Source organism: Mercenaria mercenaria, chromosome 2 (assembly GCF_021730395.1).
Source record: "Mercenaria mercenaria strain notata chromosome 2, MADL_Memer_1, whole genome shotgun sequence".
Taxonomy (NCBI): Eukaryota; Metazoa; Mollusca; class Bivalvia; order Venerida; family Veneridae; genus Mercenaria; species Mercenaria mercenaria.
The window spans coordinates 26,260,935-26,279,726 of NC_069362.1; the positions used below are offsets into that span (position 1 = coordinate 26,260,935).

General features: G+C 37.4%; 2 protein-coding genes across 2 annotated transcripts in view; one reads left to right on the plus strand and one right to left on the minus strand.

The window, feature by feature from the left end:
- Positions 1-17,907, minus strand: part of LOC123563561 (uncharacterized) — a 33,742-nt gene extending 15,835 nt beyond the window's left edge. Inside the window, exon 1 of the mRNA XM_045356418.2 lies at positions 17,002-17,907. Within this exon, the coding sequence (XP_045212353.2) occupies positions 17,002-17,251 (250 nt within the window). The 5' untranslated portion in view covers positions 17,252-17,907. The remainder of the gene's footprint in view (positions 1-17,001) is intronic.
- LOC128552112 (uncharacterized) lies at positions 1,999-3,293 on the plus strand. Its single transcript, XM_053533128.1, has 2 exons — positions 1,999-2,864; positions 3,008-3,293. The coding sequence occupies exons 1-2, from the start codon at positions 2,163-2,165 to the stop codon at positions 3,086-3,088; spliced, it is 783 nt and encodes a 260-aa protein (XP_053389103.1). The 5' UTR covers positions 1,999-2,162; the 3' UTR covers positions 3,089-3,293.
- Positions 17,908-18,792: the final 885 nt, after the last annotated feature.

Below are 18,792 nucleotides of genomic sequence, written 5' to 3' on the forward strand. Positions count from 1 at the left end.
TTGTATTGAATTGTTGCAGCAACCCGTCGGCTATATCTTTCCACTACAGTTTCTATTTGTTGCGGGCCTACTTTGCGATTTATAGATCTCTGGTTGTGTTTGGGATGCTCAGAGCTTCCTGAAAAACTAACCTTACCTTTTTATTTTCAAAGTTTCGTAAGAAGGCAAGAATATGGTACTTTTCATGGCTTCAAAATTTCGTAGGAAGGCAAATGTGATCATATAAATGAATAACTATTTGTCAAAGTATTAATTATTATCTACAACATCTTAGACAATACTTGTAAAGACAATTGGTTCAATAGATGATATCGCAATGTCACTGAACAATTATCTGTCTTTTGATACAGAGTAAGGCACCTGTAACTTCTAATAAACCTGTGACAAGAGTGTCTCTCTCAAATAGTCTATGATTAACAGGGAGGGTGGGTGAATTTCTATCATAGTTGGTGTCATAGCAAGGATAGTAATTCCATTTGCTAAAGATTTTTGATAGTTTCTGCTATTTGCCATGACCCGATATTAAGTATTATTAAACGTTGCGATGTTGATACCGATTTTGAGATATAGGGTGGCATAACAAATTCAGCTGCAACCGAGATTTGACCGAGAGAAACATTGATTCGTGCCGCAAGTTAAGCTATAAAAGTATTCATTTTACAGATGGAACGTTCTAAAAACATATGGTTATGTACCATGTACTTTCTCTGTCCTGTCTCTGTACGTCTGAATTGCATTGCTTCCTTTGGGATGTATTTTGATCTTCATGAATTTGACAGATAACTTTGGTAAAAGTATTGATAATGAACATTATTGCCATCAAAACGGATAAAACAACATTTTCGGTTAATTCTATATGGAGTAACACTCATTTATAGCGAACTCGGTTATAAAGAAATCTCGGGAATAAGGAAATCGATTTCTTCCTATATATTTTAAAAAGAACACATGGATAATAACGAACTTGCATATAGTGAAAATTCGGTTGAAAGGAACACATTCCTATGTCTAAACATGACATATCACTCATTTATGACAAACTTGGTCAATAATTTCAAATTTCGCAGCAAACATACCGTAGTATGCAAATTTATAAATCAGTCACTATATATGTGACTACATTATATTTCTTGTATGTTCAAATTCCTGTGCAAGTAAGTAAATAAGAATAATTTGAGCAATTTCAATCTTTTATCTAATAATTTATCTCGCTTCGTCATTGTGCGATAGAGTACCTAACAGCGCATTATGATTAGGATGTATTTCACTTTAATTCATATCAAACTGTTTTATATTTCGATGAAATATAATTGGCTAATATATTTTACCCCCTACGATTGCAAAGTAAGAGATTCTACTTCTATTCCATATTATACGAAGACGATCTGTGTATGAAAAGAATTGGAACCACTGCCTTACCCTTGCATGATCGTAAGAGGCGACTAATAGGGTCTTAACACTTGATTTTGCAGTAACTCTGTGATTCCAGCAGGCATGCAAATTTTGATTCCATACCTCATGTTTTTATTTCGATGTAAATGAGATGTGGAACCAAAATTTGTAGTCCTGTTTGGCGCCATATAACCTATACCGTGTTGGTGCGCCGTAAAACCCAAATAAATAAATATTATACGAATTATTTCAGTTTTCCAAGACCTGTTCGCTTTTCGTCAGATGTTTGTTTATAGTTCATTTATCGCAAAATATGTTTGCTATATGCGTATAGCGTACCTCAGATATAGCGAACACTTTTTTATGAACCCGACGAGTTCCTTATGGGGCCGTCACACCATGACGTTCTGGTCAACGTTCTCTGAACATTTCAATCGTTCAATTTTTGAGCGTTCTAGAATGAGGATGACACATCTGGCGTGTGATTAACGTGTGCCTAACGCATGACTAGCGTGTGTCTAACGCACGAGAAGCGTGTTACAGCGACCAAGTAAGATACCCCTGAAAACCATTAGCGTGTGCTAACGTGCCACTGGCGCGCGACGAACGATTTGTCAACGTTAGACGAGCGTGTTGAGCGTGTGACTAACGTGTGAATAACGACAGAATAGCGTTTTACTGGTGTGTAATTTTTACGGTCGAACGGGTACAAAACGCTGGAAATTTCATAGTGAACTCAGTTGTTCTTGTGAGTTTGAACAGTCAGCATCATGCCGCCAAGACGAAAAAAGGGTGGGATGGGGGCTTCTGCTACTAGCGCTGCAAGTAAGAAGAATGCAAAGCCTCTTTCACTAGCAATGTCTTCGGACGAAGAAGAACACCAGGAGGAAGAGCACATCCGAGAAGTAACGCACCATGTGACACCCCCTGAAGACCCTAAACACCCTGAAAACCCCAACGTGGACGGTCCGACCATAGCAAAGAGAGGGAAGAAGCAGAGAAAGGATTGCAGGATCCTGGACCGGGCGGTTGAGGACAGTCTGGTGGAGTTTTTCCGCGAAAACGAACTGCTGTGGAACTCACAGAAGACAGATTACAGGAACAAGGCGAAGAGGCAACGGATACTCGAGGCCAAGGCCACAGAACTGCAGATCAGCGTGGACCACTTGTGGACCTGGTTCAAGTCCCTCAGGGACATGTTCACAAGGCAAGTATTTACGTTTAAATTTTGGAAAATGCTTCAAGTAATTGCCCTGACTTTAATAATAATGGAATTTATATACTTACCACATACCTACCATATACTTATATACTTACCATATTTTTGCCGTATGCTTATAATATCTACCAGGTTGGACAAGAAGAAGAGTGGGGATGGCCAGCAACAATTGGCGGAGAGGGAGACATGGATAAAAGACAAATTTGGATTTTTCCACCGTGCTGTCAACCACCGATCGAAGCCCGTCAAGAGTGTAAGTACTGATACAGATATTGAACTAATCATATAATTATTCTTCAATACTGAATAATAAGTAAAAGATAAATGTCTGTACAAATGTTTATTGTCAATTTCCAAACACGCTGTGTTTACCTGTGTCATTTCGTGTCTTTTTAGTTGAAGGCGATCATAGCCGAAAGTCAGGGCGACCTGGATAAGGCTGAGCGGGCAGCGGCGGAGGAGAGGGATGAAGTTTGAGTTTGATGAGAACGTCACAGAACGTCAACCCACCCCAGCCCTGTCGGTGTCCTCCGACATGTCGACCCTCCAGAGGAAGGCCAAGGAGAGCGGCGACATGCTGACGATGCTGCGTGATCAACTCCCGCCTCCCGAGCCAGTCACCGAAAGGACCACCTACGCCGCCTACGTCAAAAGTGTGCTGCTGGGGCTGAGTTTAAAGGACTTTCGCCGGGCCCGAAGCTTTTCTGCGAGTCGGATTCAACTGACGACGACAGAGAGGACCGGTCCAATAGACCCCCTCCAGACAGCCCTCGATTCTGTCATGGTGAGCTTAATTATTACTATTGCTTTGAATTATAACTAGAATTGGTGCGTAATTAGGCACCCCCTCGTATATCCAGACTTGCCTCATTACTAAAATTGACCAATAGCTGGCACGAAAGTTAGTCAAAAGTACAATTAGATCTAGTTAGATCGGTTCAAACTTTGATCAAAATCACTCGTCTCCACTCTAGGAAGCCATCTGAATTTTCATTTTTTAATGTATTTTCAGTATCACTGGTGACACGACCTCGTCGCAACACCCCTCGAGCAAGAAGCCGTGTCAGAGCCAGGACGAGTGCCAGTCACAGCATGGAGGTTGGCAGCCACCTCTCAGTGAGTGGGGATCACCACCGCCCCAAGCCATTTCGGTCTTCAACTCCGCGGACTCTGCCTACATGTCCCTGATTCAAGACCAGCAGCTCTGCGAGTCAGGTTATCAGAAATACTGACTATACTACGATATTGAATAGCAAGTGAAAGACAATTGTTAATTTCCTATTGTTTATTATTGTGTAATTGCAGTTGAAAGCGATTATGGTCAAAACTCAGGGGTCCTGGATGAGGCCGAGCACTTGTATGAATGTGTTATTATGATTATTATTTCCTTTAATTGTTTCATGTTACGTTGATTTGCTATTATTATTTTTGTGATTTACGAAATATCGGGTGTTATTTTTGGGGGTTTATGTTCTTTAAATAAATGATTTAAATTTGACACTGAAGTTTTGATTTTTAATGCTTATCATTAGAAAACATAAACACATCAACACACATTGTTCATGTCCCAAGAGTTTTCATATCATATCCAATTGCCATGGAACAGCACCAGCCTCTGAGTTGCACCAGTGTTTCAGGAGGTTCCTCTGGCGCTTCCCCTGTCTGTTGTCCACGTTAGGCCCTCTGACATTGACGGCGTCCTCCAGATTGCGCTGTGTTCTCCATTGTCCAGGAATTACTTGATGATTATCGTCCTCGCGGTCCATGCGAATGTTCTGCTGACGTGGATACCTCATACGCATGAGATTGTGCAAACACAGGCACGTGGTAACGATGAGCCTTACGGTTGCGGGAGCATGGTTCATAGTGGTGAGGAAAACCTGGAACCTATTGGCAAGGATGCCAAAGGCATTCTCGACCACACGACGTGCCCTTGACAGCCTGTAGTTGAAGATCCTCTCGTCGTCGCTCATACCACGGTGCGAATACGGCTTCATCATGTTAGACCTCAAGGCGAACGCGTCGTCACCGATTAGGTAGTACGGCACATCCTTGTTGTCGTTGGGCAGGGGTTCAGCTGGTGGGAAGCCAATGGAGCCATCATCGATGCATTCTTTCAGCTCAGACCCGTTATAGATTTGTGCGTCGGATGCTGCTCCTTTCCATGAAAAACACAAATTACATCAACGTAAACATACAATACAAATAGTAACACCAACAATAATCTAATTCAATCTCCACTAAAGACATTATGTGAAAGAACACTTACCACCAACATCTGCCCAGATGAACTTGCCGTAATCTGCGTCCACTAGGGCCATAATCACCATAGAACCCTTGTAGTTGTAGTAGGTTGATCCAGAGAGTTAGGGCATCTGCAGGCAACATGTTTGCCGTCAAGGGCACCACAACACCTTGTCATGAACTAGTTGGCAATCTCACGCCAGGCTTCAGGAGTGCTTGGAGGGGTCATCACATCATCCAGATACTCGTCAACGATCGCCCGGCACACTTCACGGACAAGGACGGAGATTGTGTTGGATGGAACGCGCCACCCAAACTTCATATCAGCATACTTAGATCCAGAGGCCAAATGTCGCAGTGTCACCGCCAGTTTCAGGCCAGGTTCGAGGGGCTCTCGGTAAAAGGTGTGCTGCTTCGTCAATCTGCCTCTGACACGTCCAAGGATCTCATCAAACATTTCAGGTGGCATGCGCATGAAGTTCGTGAAGGTAGTGACATCTTCCTGGCGAAGCTCAACCATGAGTTGGTCGTACAGACCAAACTCTTGACGCCTTAATATTCTTGATTTAGTCCAGCACTGTCGTCTTCGTCGGGGTCTTCTTCTCTGCGGGCGAGGTCCCTCGATGTGCTCAGCTATGTTCAAGTTCAGTACATCTACTTCATGCTGGGCTATAGCAAGCATATATAGCCTCCTTAGTCTTTCTGGATCTTCTATAGTAGGTGCTCTCTACGGTAGCCCAAAATCAAATGAACCTTGCTTACAAAGCATCGGTTTATATACCCATATGCATGGACGTTCGGGAAACGCTCGAATGACGCTCAATGGACGCCAAAGGACATTCGTTTGATTTTAGTCACACGCTGCGTGCGCTAGGGGGCCGTTCAGCGGTCGTTGACAGGTCGCCAGTGAGTCGTTCACTGCAAAGCAAACGATTAGTAACAACCAAGTAACGCTAGAGTAACGACTGACTAACGATAGCCGAAGCGTGCAACGCTCGGCGAACGTTAGTAAAACGTTCCACGAACGTTCTTAAACGTTCTTCAGCGTTTAAAATTAAACGTTGAAGAACGCTGGTCTCAGTGAGAACTTATGTGCATGTTCAAAACTTTTTTTCCGGACCAGCGTTCTCCGCCGATTCCCGGCGATCATCGACGTTCACTAGCGTTCACACAACGCTCTTCTGGCGCTATCCCAGCGACCATGGGCGACTACCAACGTTTCCTCAAACGTCATAGAACGCTGACCAGAACGTCATGGGGTGACGGCCCCATTTTAACCGAATTTTACTGTACACGTATTCCACTTAACACAATTTTTAAACACACTTTTTAGGGCATCTGTGCTGTTCCATTTTCTATTTTGTATTATAGATAATGATAATCACTGGTGTTTGGAAGGTTTCATAGCTTGGGCTTCTTTTCGTTATATTCTCAGGTCCGTTAGGGTCTTAGAGTCGAATGTTTTTGTATAACTTAGTTCCGCTTTATTTATGTCTACTTCCGTTTTTACTGGTGCTTTGAGTCGCGAGGGCTTTGCTTATTTAATTGATAAACACAATCAAAGCGAGTAGGCTATCAATTTGCTTGGTTACGTTCTTTTCTTCCTAAAGATTTTCTTATAAGGCTTTCTTAACACGGATAAATTCATTATTCATCCGTTGTCTTGTAGACAGTACAACGTGCCATTTGGTACGTAATTTCTTTGGCAATACACTTTTATTGAATTTGTGTTTAGACGTTCCTGATTGAATGTCTCCCTTATAAACACTCAAATCACAAGTAGTGTTACAAGGATTGGTTCCGTTGTTCCCGGTAAATATAATTACAAAACAAAATTACAAGAGAAATATTTTAAAGTGGTAAGTTTTATACATCAAAGCGATATATGTGTACTCTTCATTACCCGTTATAATGATTTATTTACTTTGATGATCATGACGAATTATCAATACCATTCATGTGTCATTCGATCCATTATTGACGTGTAACTTTACCTAGCCTTCTGTAAGTATCTAGCATTTTAAAAGATGACACTGTGTCAAATCATTATGCTCAACTTGCACGTCGGATTGCACCATTTCAGGCGTAAGGCCGAAACAGCCTATTATTCTGCTATTCATATTTCAAATACTGGAAATTAATCGAGCAAATTGTTTCTTAAAACTAAGCAGTGAGTCTTTCATTTCAATTATTCTTTTAGACATCTTTTATCTTAACGTTGGGGCAAAAACAATAAATCAGAAAGGCAGTATGTTTTTCTTATAACAATTGAAGAATAACATGTATTCATGTAACCTAGATGCTAGATGATTAAAATCAGAGAGTTAATCCGGGAAATTCCCTGAGGTAAAAATATTAGATCAAACAACAAAACATCAATAACATTTGGGAAAGCTACTCATGTAGATGCTGTTGTCACATTTAATCAGCATGATTTGATAAAATAGTGTACCTATGTTCTCTGTATACAAAATCATAAACAAACCATAAATGGCTCTCTTTTCAGGTTTTAATATTACCAATATACAGATATATGACGAGCGGGAATCGCCATGCTATCATGATTCGCCTAGCTTTATATCAATAGCACCTGTATTCATTTCTGATCAATGTAACTGCCATCATTATAACTACAACACAGCATGTTGTCAAATGAGCCGTGCCATGAGAAAACCAACATAGTGGGTTTGCGACCAGCATGGATCCAGACCAGCCTGCGCATCCGCGCAGTCTGGTCTGGATCCATGCTGTTCGCTAACAGTTTCTCAAATTTCAATAGGCTTTAAAAGCGAACAGCATCGATCCTGACCAGACTGCGCGGATGCGCAGGCTGGTCTGGATCCATGCTGGTCGCAAACCCACTATGTTGGTTTTCTCATGGCACGGCTCAAATGTATTTTTTTTTCAATGATAACCTGGATTATGTTTGTATTGCAGCAGCAGCCGTAAAAATGAAGAAAAGACACGTCAAGAATAAGAACTTAGTAACAAGCATATCGATGAAAGGTTAAGAGGTAACTTGAATGGTAATTCGCTTTTACTGAATTTGTTGTTAGAGCTTCTTGTTTGAACATATTTTCATTATAAACACTCCGAATCAAGTATTGATGAGGGCTTGGACCAAACAACAGCTTTTTATTTATGTAATTTTGTTTATAATATTAATGATTTACTTAATATCAGTAAGAATTGGAGATAATCATGTGATTTTATTAAATCGTTCTAACTAATCTAAATAGATATTCCACTGACCGTTTTAATGCTTTACGCCATTGTATTCTTTTATTTGTTTGTTTCGTCTTAGATTTTTATAGGTTTTGCCTGATGTACATGCTACATCTAAAAACCTGATACCATGTTGTGTGTAAATAAACACACGACTTCTGTTGTTTGAAATTATTTATTTTCGAGTATTTAGGGATTGGAACAAGTAATTTCCCCCGATATTGCTTTTCAGTAAGTACAGCAATGTTATTGTCTAGCTGTTTCCCATTTGATACAATTTCTCTGACAACTACTATTAAGTACGATTAAATACAGCGGGGTTGATGCCCTGACGAATGGGTTCAATTAGAATAACAATAGCATCATATACAACAACATGTTTAGCGATAATGAAATATCTAATGATTCATGCCACACGTGCTGCAACAAAACTTTTCCGTAAACCTTCTGGAAGTTTAACAATTCTGATAGATAGAGTTTCCATGAAGTATTGCAACTAATGGTCAATGACTGGTAGTTGAATAACCAATAAGTTATTGTTTTCTACAGTCAAGACCTTAAGAACTTAATATAAGACACATAAAAACAGAAAAAGCACAGGTCAACGAATTCCTTTTTATGTTATAGGGTATTTTCTTCACCCTTTGTTTAAGCATTTCCAAAACTTAGAAAAATGGGGGCATTTTAAAGAAATATATCCCACTAAATATTATAGGCATTTCAAGTCTTACAGGTTATTTTGAAAACATGATGATATCAGCATAATATAAACATAAATGTCATAAAAAATCCCTGTCCTTTTTGTATGTTGACAAAATTACACTCCCCCCCCCCACCCCCCCACTTTTTACCAATCTGTTGTTTATATTTTAAAAGTATTTTGCTGCTGTAATGACACACAAACATGCTTCAAAATGGGAAGAACAGGGAATCTAAGAGAAGAAACTGTAAAAATGTTGAATTTTTATGTTTAGTTTTTAGTTTTTTTTGTTTTAATTGATACTTCTGTTTTATTTTGAATAAAGTTTAATATCAATATATCGGTCCAAATATATTTCAGAACAAAAGATAATAGGTAAGGGTAAATTTCTCGGAAGCACAGAGTACCAAAAAATACAGCCCCAGAGCCACGCATTTACATTGTATGCCCACAACAAAAAGAAGCTGTAATGGAAAAATATTTCAGACGGGTTGCTTTAAACATCCAACAAGTACATATTAATATAAGCTAAATATTGATAAAGGTGAAGGAATTGGTAAGGGGCGAAATGGGGTCGGGGTGGGGGAGGAATCCGAAGGGGAAAGTTGAACAAGGACGAATATACAAGGGAATGCCATGTTCTTTAAATACAGTCGCACTACAACGTAAACCACAATAGCGCAGACACTCATGTACCAAAGACAAACACACAACGACGATCAACTGAATAGCATAGAAAAACGAACAAGCAACACGTAAGAAAATAGTATGGCACCGTTATAGACTCAAAAGCTTACAAACGCATCCACACAAGTAGGAAAAACAATCAAGTACCGTCTTGGGATTCGGCTGTCAAAACAAAGAGAAGCCACGAAAACTTACTAAAAGTAACGGGGGAATGCAAAAACCAGTGTAAATACAAAGGAAAGGAGAGGGCAAAAGGGGGAGTGGGGCGGAGGAAAAACGCTTACAACAAACAAGAAAACATACGCAACACACAATACAAGACGGACAAAACAACCTGTTGAAAATATGGGCACCGCCTTGTAACGGTCAGTAACCTAAATAAAGGAAACTGGGGGTTTAAACGCGTTTAAGGCATGCCAACCTTGCACTTACCCTATTTTCAACAAGTTAAACAACACAATGTGAATAAAATCCCCGCTGAGAAAGGCTCTAACATTAGTGCAAAAGTAACAGATAAATAAAGCAAAGCATAAAATTAACCTTTACTTAGTCTACTTAAATACATATTTGAAATTATCGGCGCCTACCCCATCTTACAACATATTAAGGCAAATTCCGGCCGAAAATTAGGGTAAAAATTCATTTTTGCAACATATAAAATTTGTTTAGTTACACTGTACATGATCAGCCATATCTTGATGATTTAGCATTTATTTTCGGCATTTGTTAGAAAGACATATTCAAAGAAACATTTTTTCAAAAAATGGCTGACATCCTGAAAAAGCCCTTACATCCTTAAGATTAAATTTACTGCTTGTTTCCCTATTTTTAATTTAAACTACAGAAATGCGTACGTTGCAAATTCAATTATTCTATCTCTAGAACAGGAAATTGAAGTTACCCACATTGGCAGAGTTCATTATTCATTCGCCGAATTCTGAATTTCGAAGGCAGAACTGAGAACAGTTTATTTATTTTTTGTTTCGTTTAAAAATCATTATCGTCATTTTATTTACAAAAGCAGAATTTCCGAAAATTTAACCGGATCAACCGTATGTTAATTAGAAACAAACACATTGAATTAATACATGAACTTATTTTTCATGCGAATTGAACGACAGAATAGACGATTTCATACCGAACTTTGTTAAGCGGAGGAAGCAATTCTCTGACCAAGATGCATGTACACAATATGCCGAACTAAACTTTTAGGTAATAGCTGTGAACAGACAGTAGTCAGATTAGCACCGTTGCTTTTATGGTTCATATAAAATGAATGTCATAATTTTCACATGAACAAATATGATAACTGGCTATATTACCATCCCCGATTTCGAGACAATTTTCAACTCTTATATAATCGATATTAATTTAATAATACATTTATTTTACATGAATATGTCACTAAGCGAAATAATAGCAGATTCGGTTTGACTGAGATAATGAGATGTGGTACCTGCACGCCTTATCATCAGATTACGCGGAACACTTATGACAGGACTCCCTGATCGTCGAGGACCAGAAGTGATACAAGCATAGAGTCCATTTACGGGGCAAGCCTTACAGCCTTACGAGTGTAAAGTTATAGATATCTGTAAAAATATATTTTGAAAGTACAGAATGAAAGTAAGCAAGTAATTATGGACTCGATTCGACTGGATCCACTTGGAGTGGTTATGAAATATGTATAGCACCGCCTTAGGCGGAATATTATTATATAGCAACATGGTATAGACTCGGTGATCTAAAGGATCTGAATAATAACAACACTGAATCTAACAATGGGGCTAAATTATAGGCCGCCAGGCGGTACTTAAAATATTACTGTTTATAAGGTCAGTCCGTTCTATGAGCAGATTCTTTATAATCACAGAATGCAACAAGCACAATAAAACAGACTTGGTTTGTAAGAGCGATTTCAGAAAAGACGATTTTAATAATTCAGTTACCGACAACAATTATACATGTCTAGTCCATTGGAAGTGAATTATATTCTATGATGCTTGATGAATCGAGTCTGAAAAAGGGAAAAACATGGGAAAAAAGCTTAGACTCAGTTTCAACATTTCAGCTCACTTTCATTTACGATGGTTTTGAAATTTCTGTGAGACTGCTTGTCATTCATGTGTATATTTTTTCATAATCAGATTGAATTATTTGTATCTTAAAGGTCTTAATGCCTTATAATTTAAATACAATTTTGTCCAACGATCCTAAAGTATTGGGCACTTTTATTCAATATTCATTAGATGTTGCGATCCCCATTTATTTCGCAGCTATATGTATATAATAAAACTGTATGACTGTCAACAGGCCTAATGATCATTGAAAAGGAGAGTAATCATCATAAACACATCAATCACGCAAACATATCATTTCGGTCTATCTTCAAAAGCTTGTCGAAACCAGTGAGCCAATATGTTTTCTGATCGGTTGAGAAACTATCTTACATCATTCTACTACAGATAGCTCTCTGCCGCAGTAATATTGAACTGGTATTTTAGTCCTCTTGTAAAAACGCTTACAGATGCACAAATCATATTGCTATTTGATATATCGTTTATGTTATTACCAAATGTAAACGAACGCGTTAGAAATATCACTTATGTTTTCATATTACAAACCCCTTGAAAAAAGTATTAAGCAGGAAATAAGATTTTAAAAAGTATCACATGGAATAAGACCCTTATAAAGCTTAAATGCTATGCTATAGGTTTGTTCTTGCCATCATTTACGCCATTGTTTGTTTGTTTATGGGATAAAGTGATATCAACAGTGTGGACGTATATTTCTGTAAGACACGCAGTCAGGTAATTGGTAAGCCTACCGACCTTCCACATGCATCTTGCTGGCTTCCTCATGACACGACCAAAGTGGGATTGGAGAAGGGAAGAGGTGGATGGTGGGTTAGGCAAGAAACAAGCCCTGGGCAAGTGCTTCTAAAAAAAAAAAAGACAAATATCAAACAGGGAATGCCACGTACCAAAAACGTAGCCTTCCCAAAACGCAACCCACAGCACGCAGACATGAACACAACAAACACACAAACACCCACACACAAAGTCAACACACGAGGACAAAACGAACAAACAAAGGAACACAGTGGGGCACCGCCTTGGAACGGTCAGTGACAAAAACACCTCTGGGGAGCTTAACCCGGTTTATGGTGCGCACCCAACCGCACTCTTACCCCCACCATGTTCCAAAGACACGGGACAGTGTAAATAAAAGTAATCCCCTCCAGGTGAATCTCTAACACACGTAATGGAAACAAAAAGACATGGTATGTAATACACAAATATGCTCGTGTATAAATATATAAAAAGCAAACCTTAAGAACCAAAAACGTATGTGCAGAAGACTCCTTTGCAGAAGACAGAGCAACAACAGAAACACCCTTAAGAATCCGACGAAACAGGCCAGAAGACAGAAATCAAAACATTTCAGTCCTGGTGGGATTTAAATCTGCTTATCATAGAGTCCTCCCCCTCTTCCGTCAGACACAATCAAAGAGGGAAGCGTAGTGTCCGACTGTAAACGGGTTGAACACTAAACATGCGGTAAGTCTCAAAACAATTGGGTTGTAACCTCTTTTAATATAACGTTTTATAATTTTACCAAAGACAGTTGGAAAATTACCATGACCCATGATCTTACGAAGTTTGTAAACCACATCCCCATAAAAACGGGTTTTGAAATACCTTCTCGCAGAAGTGTCTTTAAATTACTACTGAATTTTAAAACCAAATCAGAATTACGATAGTAAAATTTAGCAAAATATTTACGCAATTTGTAATAAGTTTGTAATAACGGTAGCCTTGCTGAAGAAGTTTACTTGTAATATATTGATTACGTTCATTGAAATCCTTGACATGACTACACGCTCTGGCAGACCGAAACATAATTGAGAAATATGTACTCCATAAGATGTAGCCTGTGGTACATCCCCATCCAAATGGGGAAAATTTACAATACTAAAATTAAAATCACCCCTCTTGTCATAAATTTTGGTATGTATAATATTGTCATAAATAGAGAGATGTAAATCTAAAAATAAAGCATCAGTATCCGAATGGTAAGTTTTATCTAACTGAAGCTCCCTAGGATAAATAGTACCCACCAAGTGACGGATTATCCATATTAAGAATATCATCCAGATAGCGTGATGTATTATTAAATGCAGTTATAATATCTGCCTGCGTATCTGGAGAAAGGCTCAACGTAAAGTCTCTTTCATAACAATATAAAAACAAATCTGCGACAAGGGATGCACAATTTGTTCCCATGGGAATACCAATTACTTGTCTAAAAACTGCTTTCCCAAACCTGATGTAAATGTTGTTCAATAAAAAGGAAAGGTCTTTACAATCTTCGTCACAGGTCCACATTGTATAATGTTTAATAATACTGCTAGTAAAAAAAAAGCTTAATCAAAAACTTTCGTCACAATCTGTTGAATAAAGTTTGAAAAACAATACTTTTCATTGAAATGTGCGCACTATTTACTATTACATAGTACGAATTGTTTATATTAAATAGTTACTGGAGTTAGTAAATAACATCTAAATAACATCTAACATAAGAGAAAACTTTAAAACAATGAGATCACCAGTTTCTTAGATTTTCATTGGTTCATAGCAGTGAGAAAACAAACATATTGATCCATATGTTCTGAGACATGCAACTTGTCATTTTATTAACCTAGCTTTATGTTAGAAACAATTTCAGCGTGAAAACAGTTGTGCACGCACAACTTCATGTGTTTCACAACTGTTTTTCAATAACATGTTTCCTCAGTAAATCATTTGCTTTTTGTCTTGTAATGAAGCACACATTGATCTGTTTCCTTCTGGTATGTCTTGTTCGAAGTAGCAATTACTTTGTAAGACACTATTTACTTGTTACAATAGTAAAAAAGCTTAGGTACACTTCAATGTTTTGCTTTTCCAGACACAAGTGCAGTAAATGCATGACAAGCAGGCGATAAGCAGATGTAAACCTCACACTAGAAATCTTCAATGTTGCATGTTAATATTCGTTTTATTTCCATTGTCATGAATTTGTCCGGTCGTTGTGTTCAGGATTTTTAGTGGTAATTGCATGTACAATTATTGTAAATTTGGTGCGATTTGCAAATAAGAAGTCTTTTTGCATATCCTTAGAACGACGGCAACATTTTATACAACCTCGAAAGACATGCCTATGTTTTTGACAACCTATAAAATGAGGTCAGAGAACTTGCAGCATTCCCGGAAGTGATCAGATCAAAAGTACATAGGCATAATTTTAAAACGAAAGTCGCATTTCTATTGGTCGGCATCCAGGGTTTTGCATGCGGGAAAACACAAATCCTACAGCTGTCCTTACCTGAACAAAGGTACATGAAGACATTGCAGCCATATTTTCTAAATGACTTTTGTAAATAAATGTTGATTCTTCGGAAGCGTGAATAGGCAATAAGGCGCTTTTATGTTTTGTTTTGTTTTGTTTTATTGTTATTATTGTTATTATTTTATCTTATTTTGCAGGCGAAGAAAGGTTATATGCCAAAATAGTGGGTTGTCTTAACCAGAAATATGTTTTTATTCCACAGGTACTGGGATTTTAATACTATATATTATCATGTCTCAGTTATATTGTTTGTTGTTTTTTTCTGTCATGATCCCTGTGTTTTGGTTAATTCCTTTTGTAGAGTTATTGTATAGTCATAGAATTTGGTTTTGAGAAAAAACTAACGTAACGAAATATTACATTATGCATTACTTTTAAAGGCTAACTGTCGAATTATTAGACCAGAGCATGGTCCTTATCAATATAGAATACATTTTGATCATAAATATGATGATAATTTCAGGAATTTATAAGCATTAAATCTCTACACACAATGAATTTAACACATAAAGCCGGAAAACACTTTAAACCGGCGTTAAAAGAAATAAAATTAAGGAAATTAAAGCTATTCGGATTTGATATACCTACGGAAATATCAGTTCTGACGCAGATAAAGGTTGCACAAAAGGGAGAAACCTTTCTTTTAAGCTCTCCCTCCAGACGACAATGGATTCAAATTAAATTAGGATTATTATGTTAACTCAGATGCCTGATTATCTTCAGAACAGTAGAAAGCCTTAATTAAATACAGCTACTGATAAACTAGAGCAAGTCTCTATCAAATCAGAATAGTAACCTCTGTCATCGTTGGCCGTACAAGAGTCAAATCCACTAATAAGATAAGAACAAATTAGCTTAGGGGAGGTTCACAGTTAGACTAAAAAAAGTAAGAATAGAACGAATGAAAGCATAAAGTATATGAAATGCAACCAGTTTGGTGGGGTTAACGTCACACCGACATATCTGTAGTTCATATGCCAACTTTCCAGCTTTGTATGGTAGACAGATGTCACTCCTCATTATATCATCACGGGCAGGCACCTAAATAGAACCACCAACCTTTCGAAAGCCAGCTCGCTTTCTCAAAAAAAGAGAAGAAAACCAGCAAGAGCACGTAAAACTGGAAGTCAAATACTAGTATGCAAAATGATTTTTTCCACTCTTTAACTCGATGGCTACAGATAAATTTTCAAAACAAGAAAAGAAACGTGAATAGCATCTCTAGGAAACAACTTGTTTATCTGACTTTTATTGTAGATCTACCGCATCATCAAAAAGCAGCAAATAATCTCAATTCATAATGCAACTATATAACCCTATAAAGCAAAGGGCTGTTATTGTCCCTTTTATCAGCACGAGTTAGGTTTGATCAGATATCTAAAATTCGGCAGTTTTGACTTGCATTTTGTTTATATCATCATCATAAATGTATAACCTAAATGTTTTGACAGAGCTTGGCAGGTACTCGGTAGTAGGCCAATATTGCCGATTAGACAGACAGATCTAGAGTGGTATTTGCGATGGTTATGTAAAATATTACACCTCTGTGTATTTCGATTTAATCACTGAAATAAATACCTATCGTAAATGTAGCTACAGCACAGCATATTTTCGAAGATTTTTAAGTATTTTAGTGATAATCTCGGGAAAGTCGTAGGTTGGTTATTTTAAGAACAATAACACACGACCTGTGCATACTTAACCAACTATCCGTGGAATTCCCCTAAGTAGGTAAAGTAGCGTAATATATACATACTGCTGAGAAAATGACAACAACAAAAACACTTCCTCACCCAATATGCAGCCTATCTCGGATTTACTCATTCTAGTTTTTTGTTAATATTCTCGTATAATGACATTTACATTTGTAGCATTACCAACTTGTACTTGCAGTTTGAACAAAATTGCAGTTGTTTAATAAATGTATGAATCTGTTGAGTTAGATATACTGAAATAGTTCAAATTCGAAGAAAAGCTTTGTGCAGCAGATTTAAAAAAATGTTCTCTTTGGATATTGTAACACCACTGCAAACCTTTTAAATTAAAATTCAAAATTATTTTACTTTTTTCATACCGCCTACAAACATGATACAGTTTTCAGCGACTCCTAAACAAAACAAATTATTCCATATATTGTACCTACCCAGATGAGCAAGGCCGTCTCCATTCTCTCCGGAAAATAGACGCTTGTATGTAACAGTTTCGCATGGTTCACTGATTGTAATGTTTTGTTCACCATTACAAAATATTACATACCACAGAGCCATATTCACACTAAATTTCCTAGTTTCAGTTATGAACCATCCAGGAATGATAAAACTTATCGTCTGGAACAAAACGGACATTCCCGCCAAAATAACGGAAGTAGTTACACATTTCTTTACAACTGTCATGACATCAGTATACCAACCTCCCTATCGATTTCAGATTTATATTTAAGATTTCACGTCGGAACTGGCATTTATTATTCCATACTCTGTTGTGTGTTAGCGCGTATGCAAATGATTGTCGTATGCGAACGTTCAGTCAATTGCCAATTCATGAAAGAGTTTCGTAAATAACGCATTCCATTTTTTTCCTTACAATACTCATATAAACGTGGCATTTCAGACCCATTCGAGTAAAAATCAATGTAATGTCTGTAGAAACGGTCTACTGTTATAGAGAAATGTATACGTCCATTTCATTTCCCTAATGAATAATGTACTTCCTTTCTGACAATATAGACCAAAGCCGTTTCTAATAATTCACAGAAAATTTAACGTCTGCAGAGTTATAGCAAAACCCATATTCTGACAGAAAATAGATAATTATTCTACAGTGAGATATTTTTTCTGTCGGATGAATCATAAAACTGTTTGTTCCAATTCTGTTCGTATCTAATATTCTACACCACAATTCTCCTGGAACTCGGTGCAGTCTAAAACGGGTTGCTATGTCAACAATGCAACAACCACGATACATCTCCTATAACTTGTCATTTTGCACGCCGCTTATAAAAGTAGAAGCAGCTCGTGAAACAAATCAATGCGTTTATTGAATAATTATTCTGAGAGAAAATCACATATAATGGCCCGTCAAGACTTATCTAGTCGATATTGGACGTAAACCACAAGCTATATAACCTTAGACAATGACCATCAGGAATTTATTATAAGAATAGACCGGTTATTTCCTTCTTTCTAGAAAAGCTCCAAATTTGCACGCATGCGTAACACTCGTGCATACAGTAGTTGGGCAATAGAGCTACCTGACGTTATGCCAATAACTTATATTGTTCTTGTGAAACATAACAATGTTAAATAAAACAGAAAACAACACAACACCTGTTCTGTTTAGTTAAACTTGGCTGAGAACAAACAAGCACATGTCAGTGATCTCTGCAAAAGTTATCAATATCTGTAAAAACTTAATGGATATTTTGTACATATCTTTGATGCTCCGAGTAATAAATTTTATCTTATCACCCTTATCCGTTGAATAAAACATAATTAAGAATTGTCGATGATGTATCATTTTTTACTTTGAATACACAAAGATTTAACAAAATATTTGTTGAAGAAACACAACCTTTTTAAGTATTGCGTAGAAATCATTTGAGAGAAAATAAGTGCTGTATTAATGAGCACAAAATAGTTGTCTGCAAACCTTCATAAATGGTAAATTCAACACTTTTACTGGTATACAGCTTCATGCGACAAGATTTAAAATATGTCATAGAAGTAGGGTCTCAACCATAACAGGCCGCTGATCATTATAGTTCCGCGCACAATATATTTGATAACGCCAAAATTAACAGAAAATATTCTCAATAAAATCAATCCACATTAGTTTTAATTGCTTGTTCTCATAACTTTTATTTACTAGGAAATTTTACATATAAACACTTTTCTGATTGTTTACTTTGAAACTACTGTCAATCATACTTTCGTAC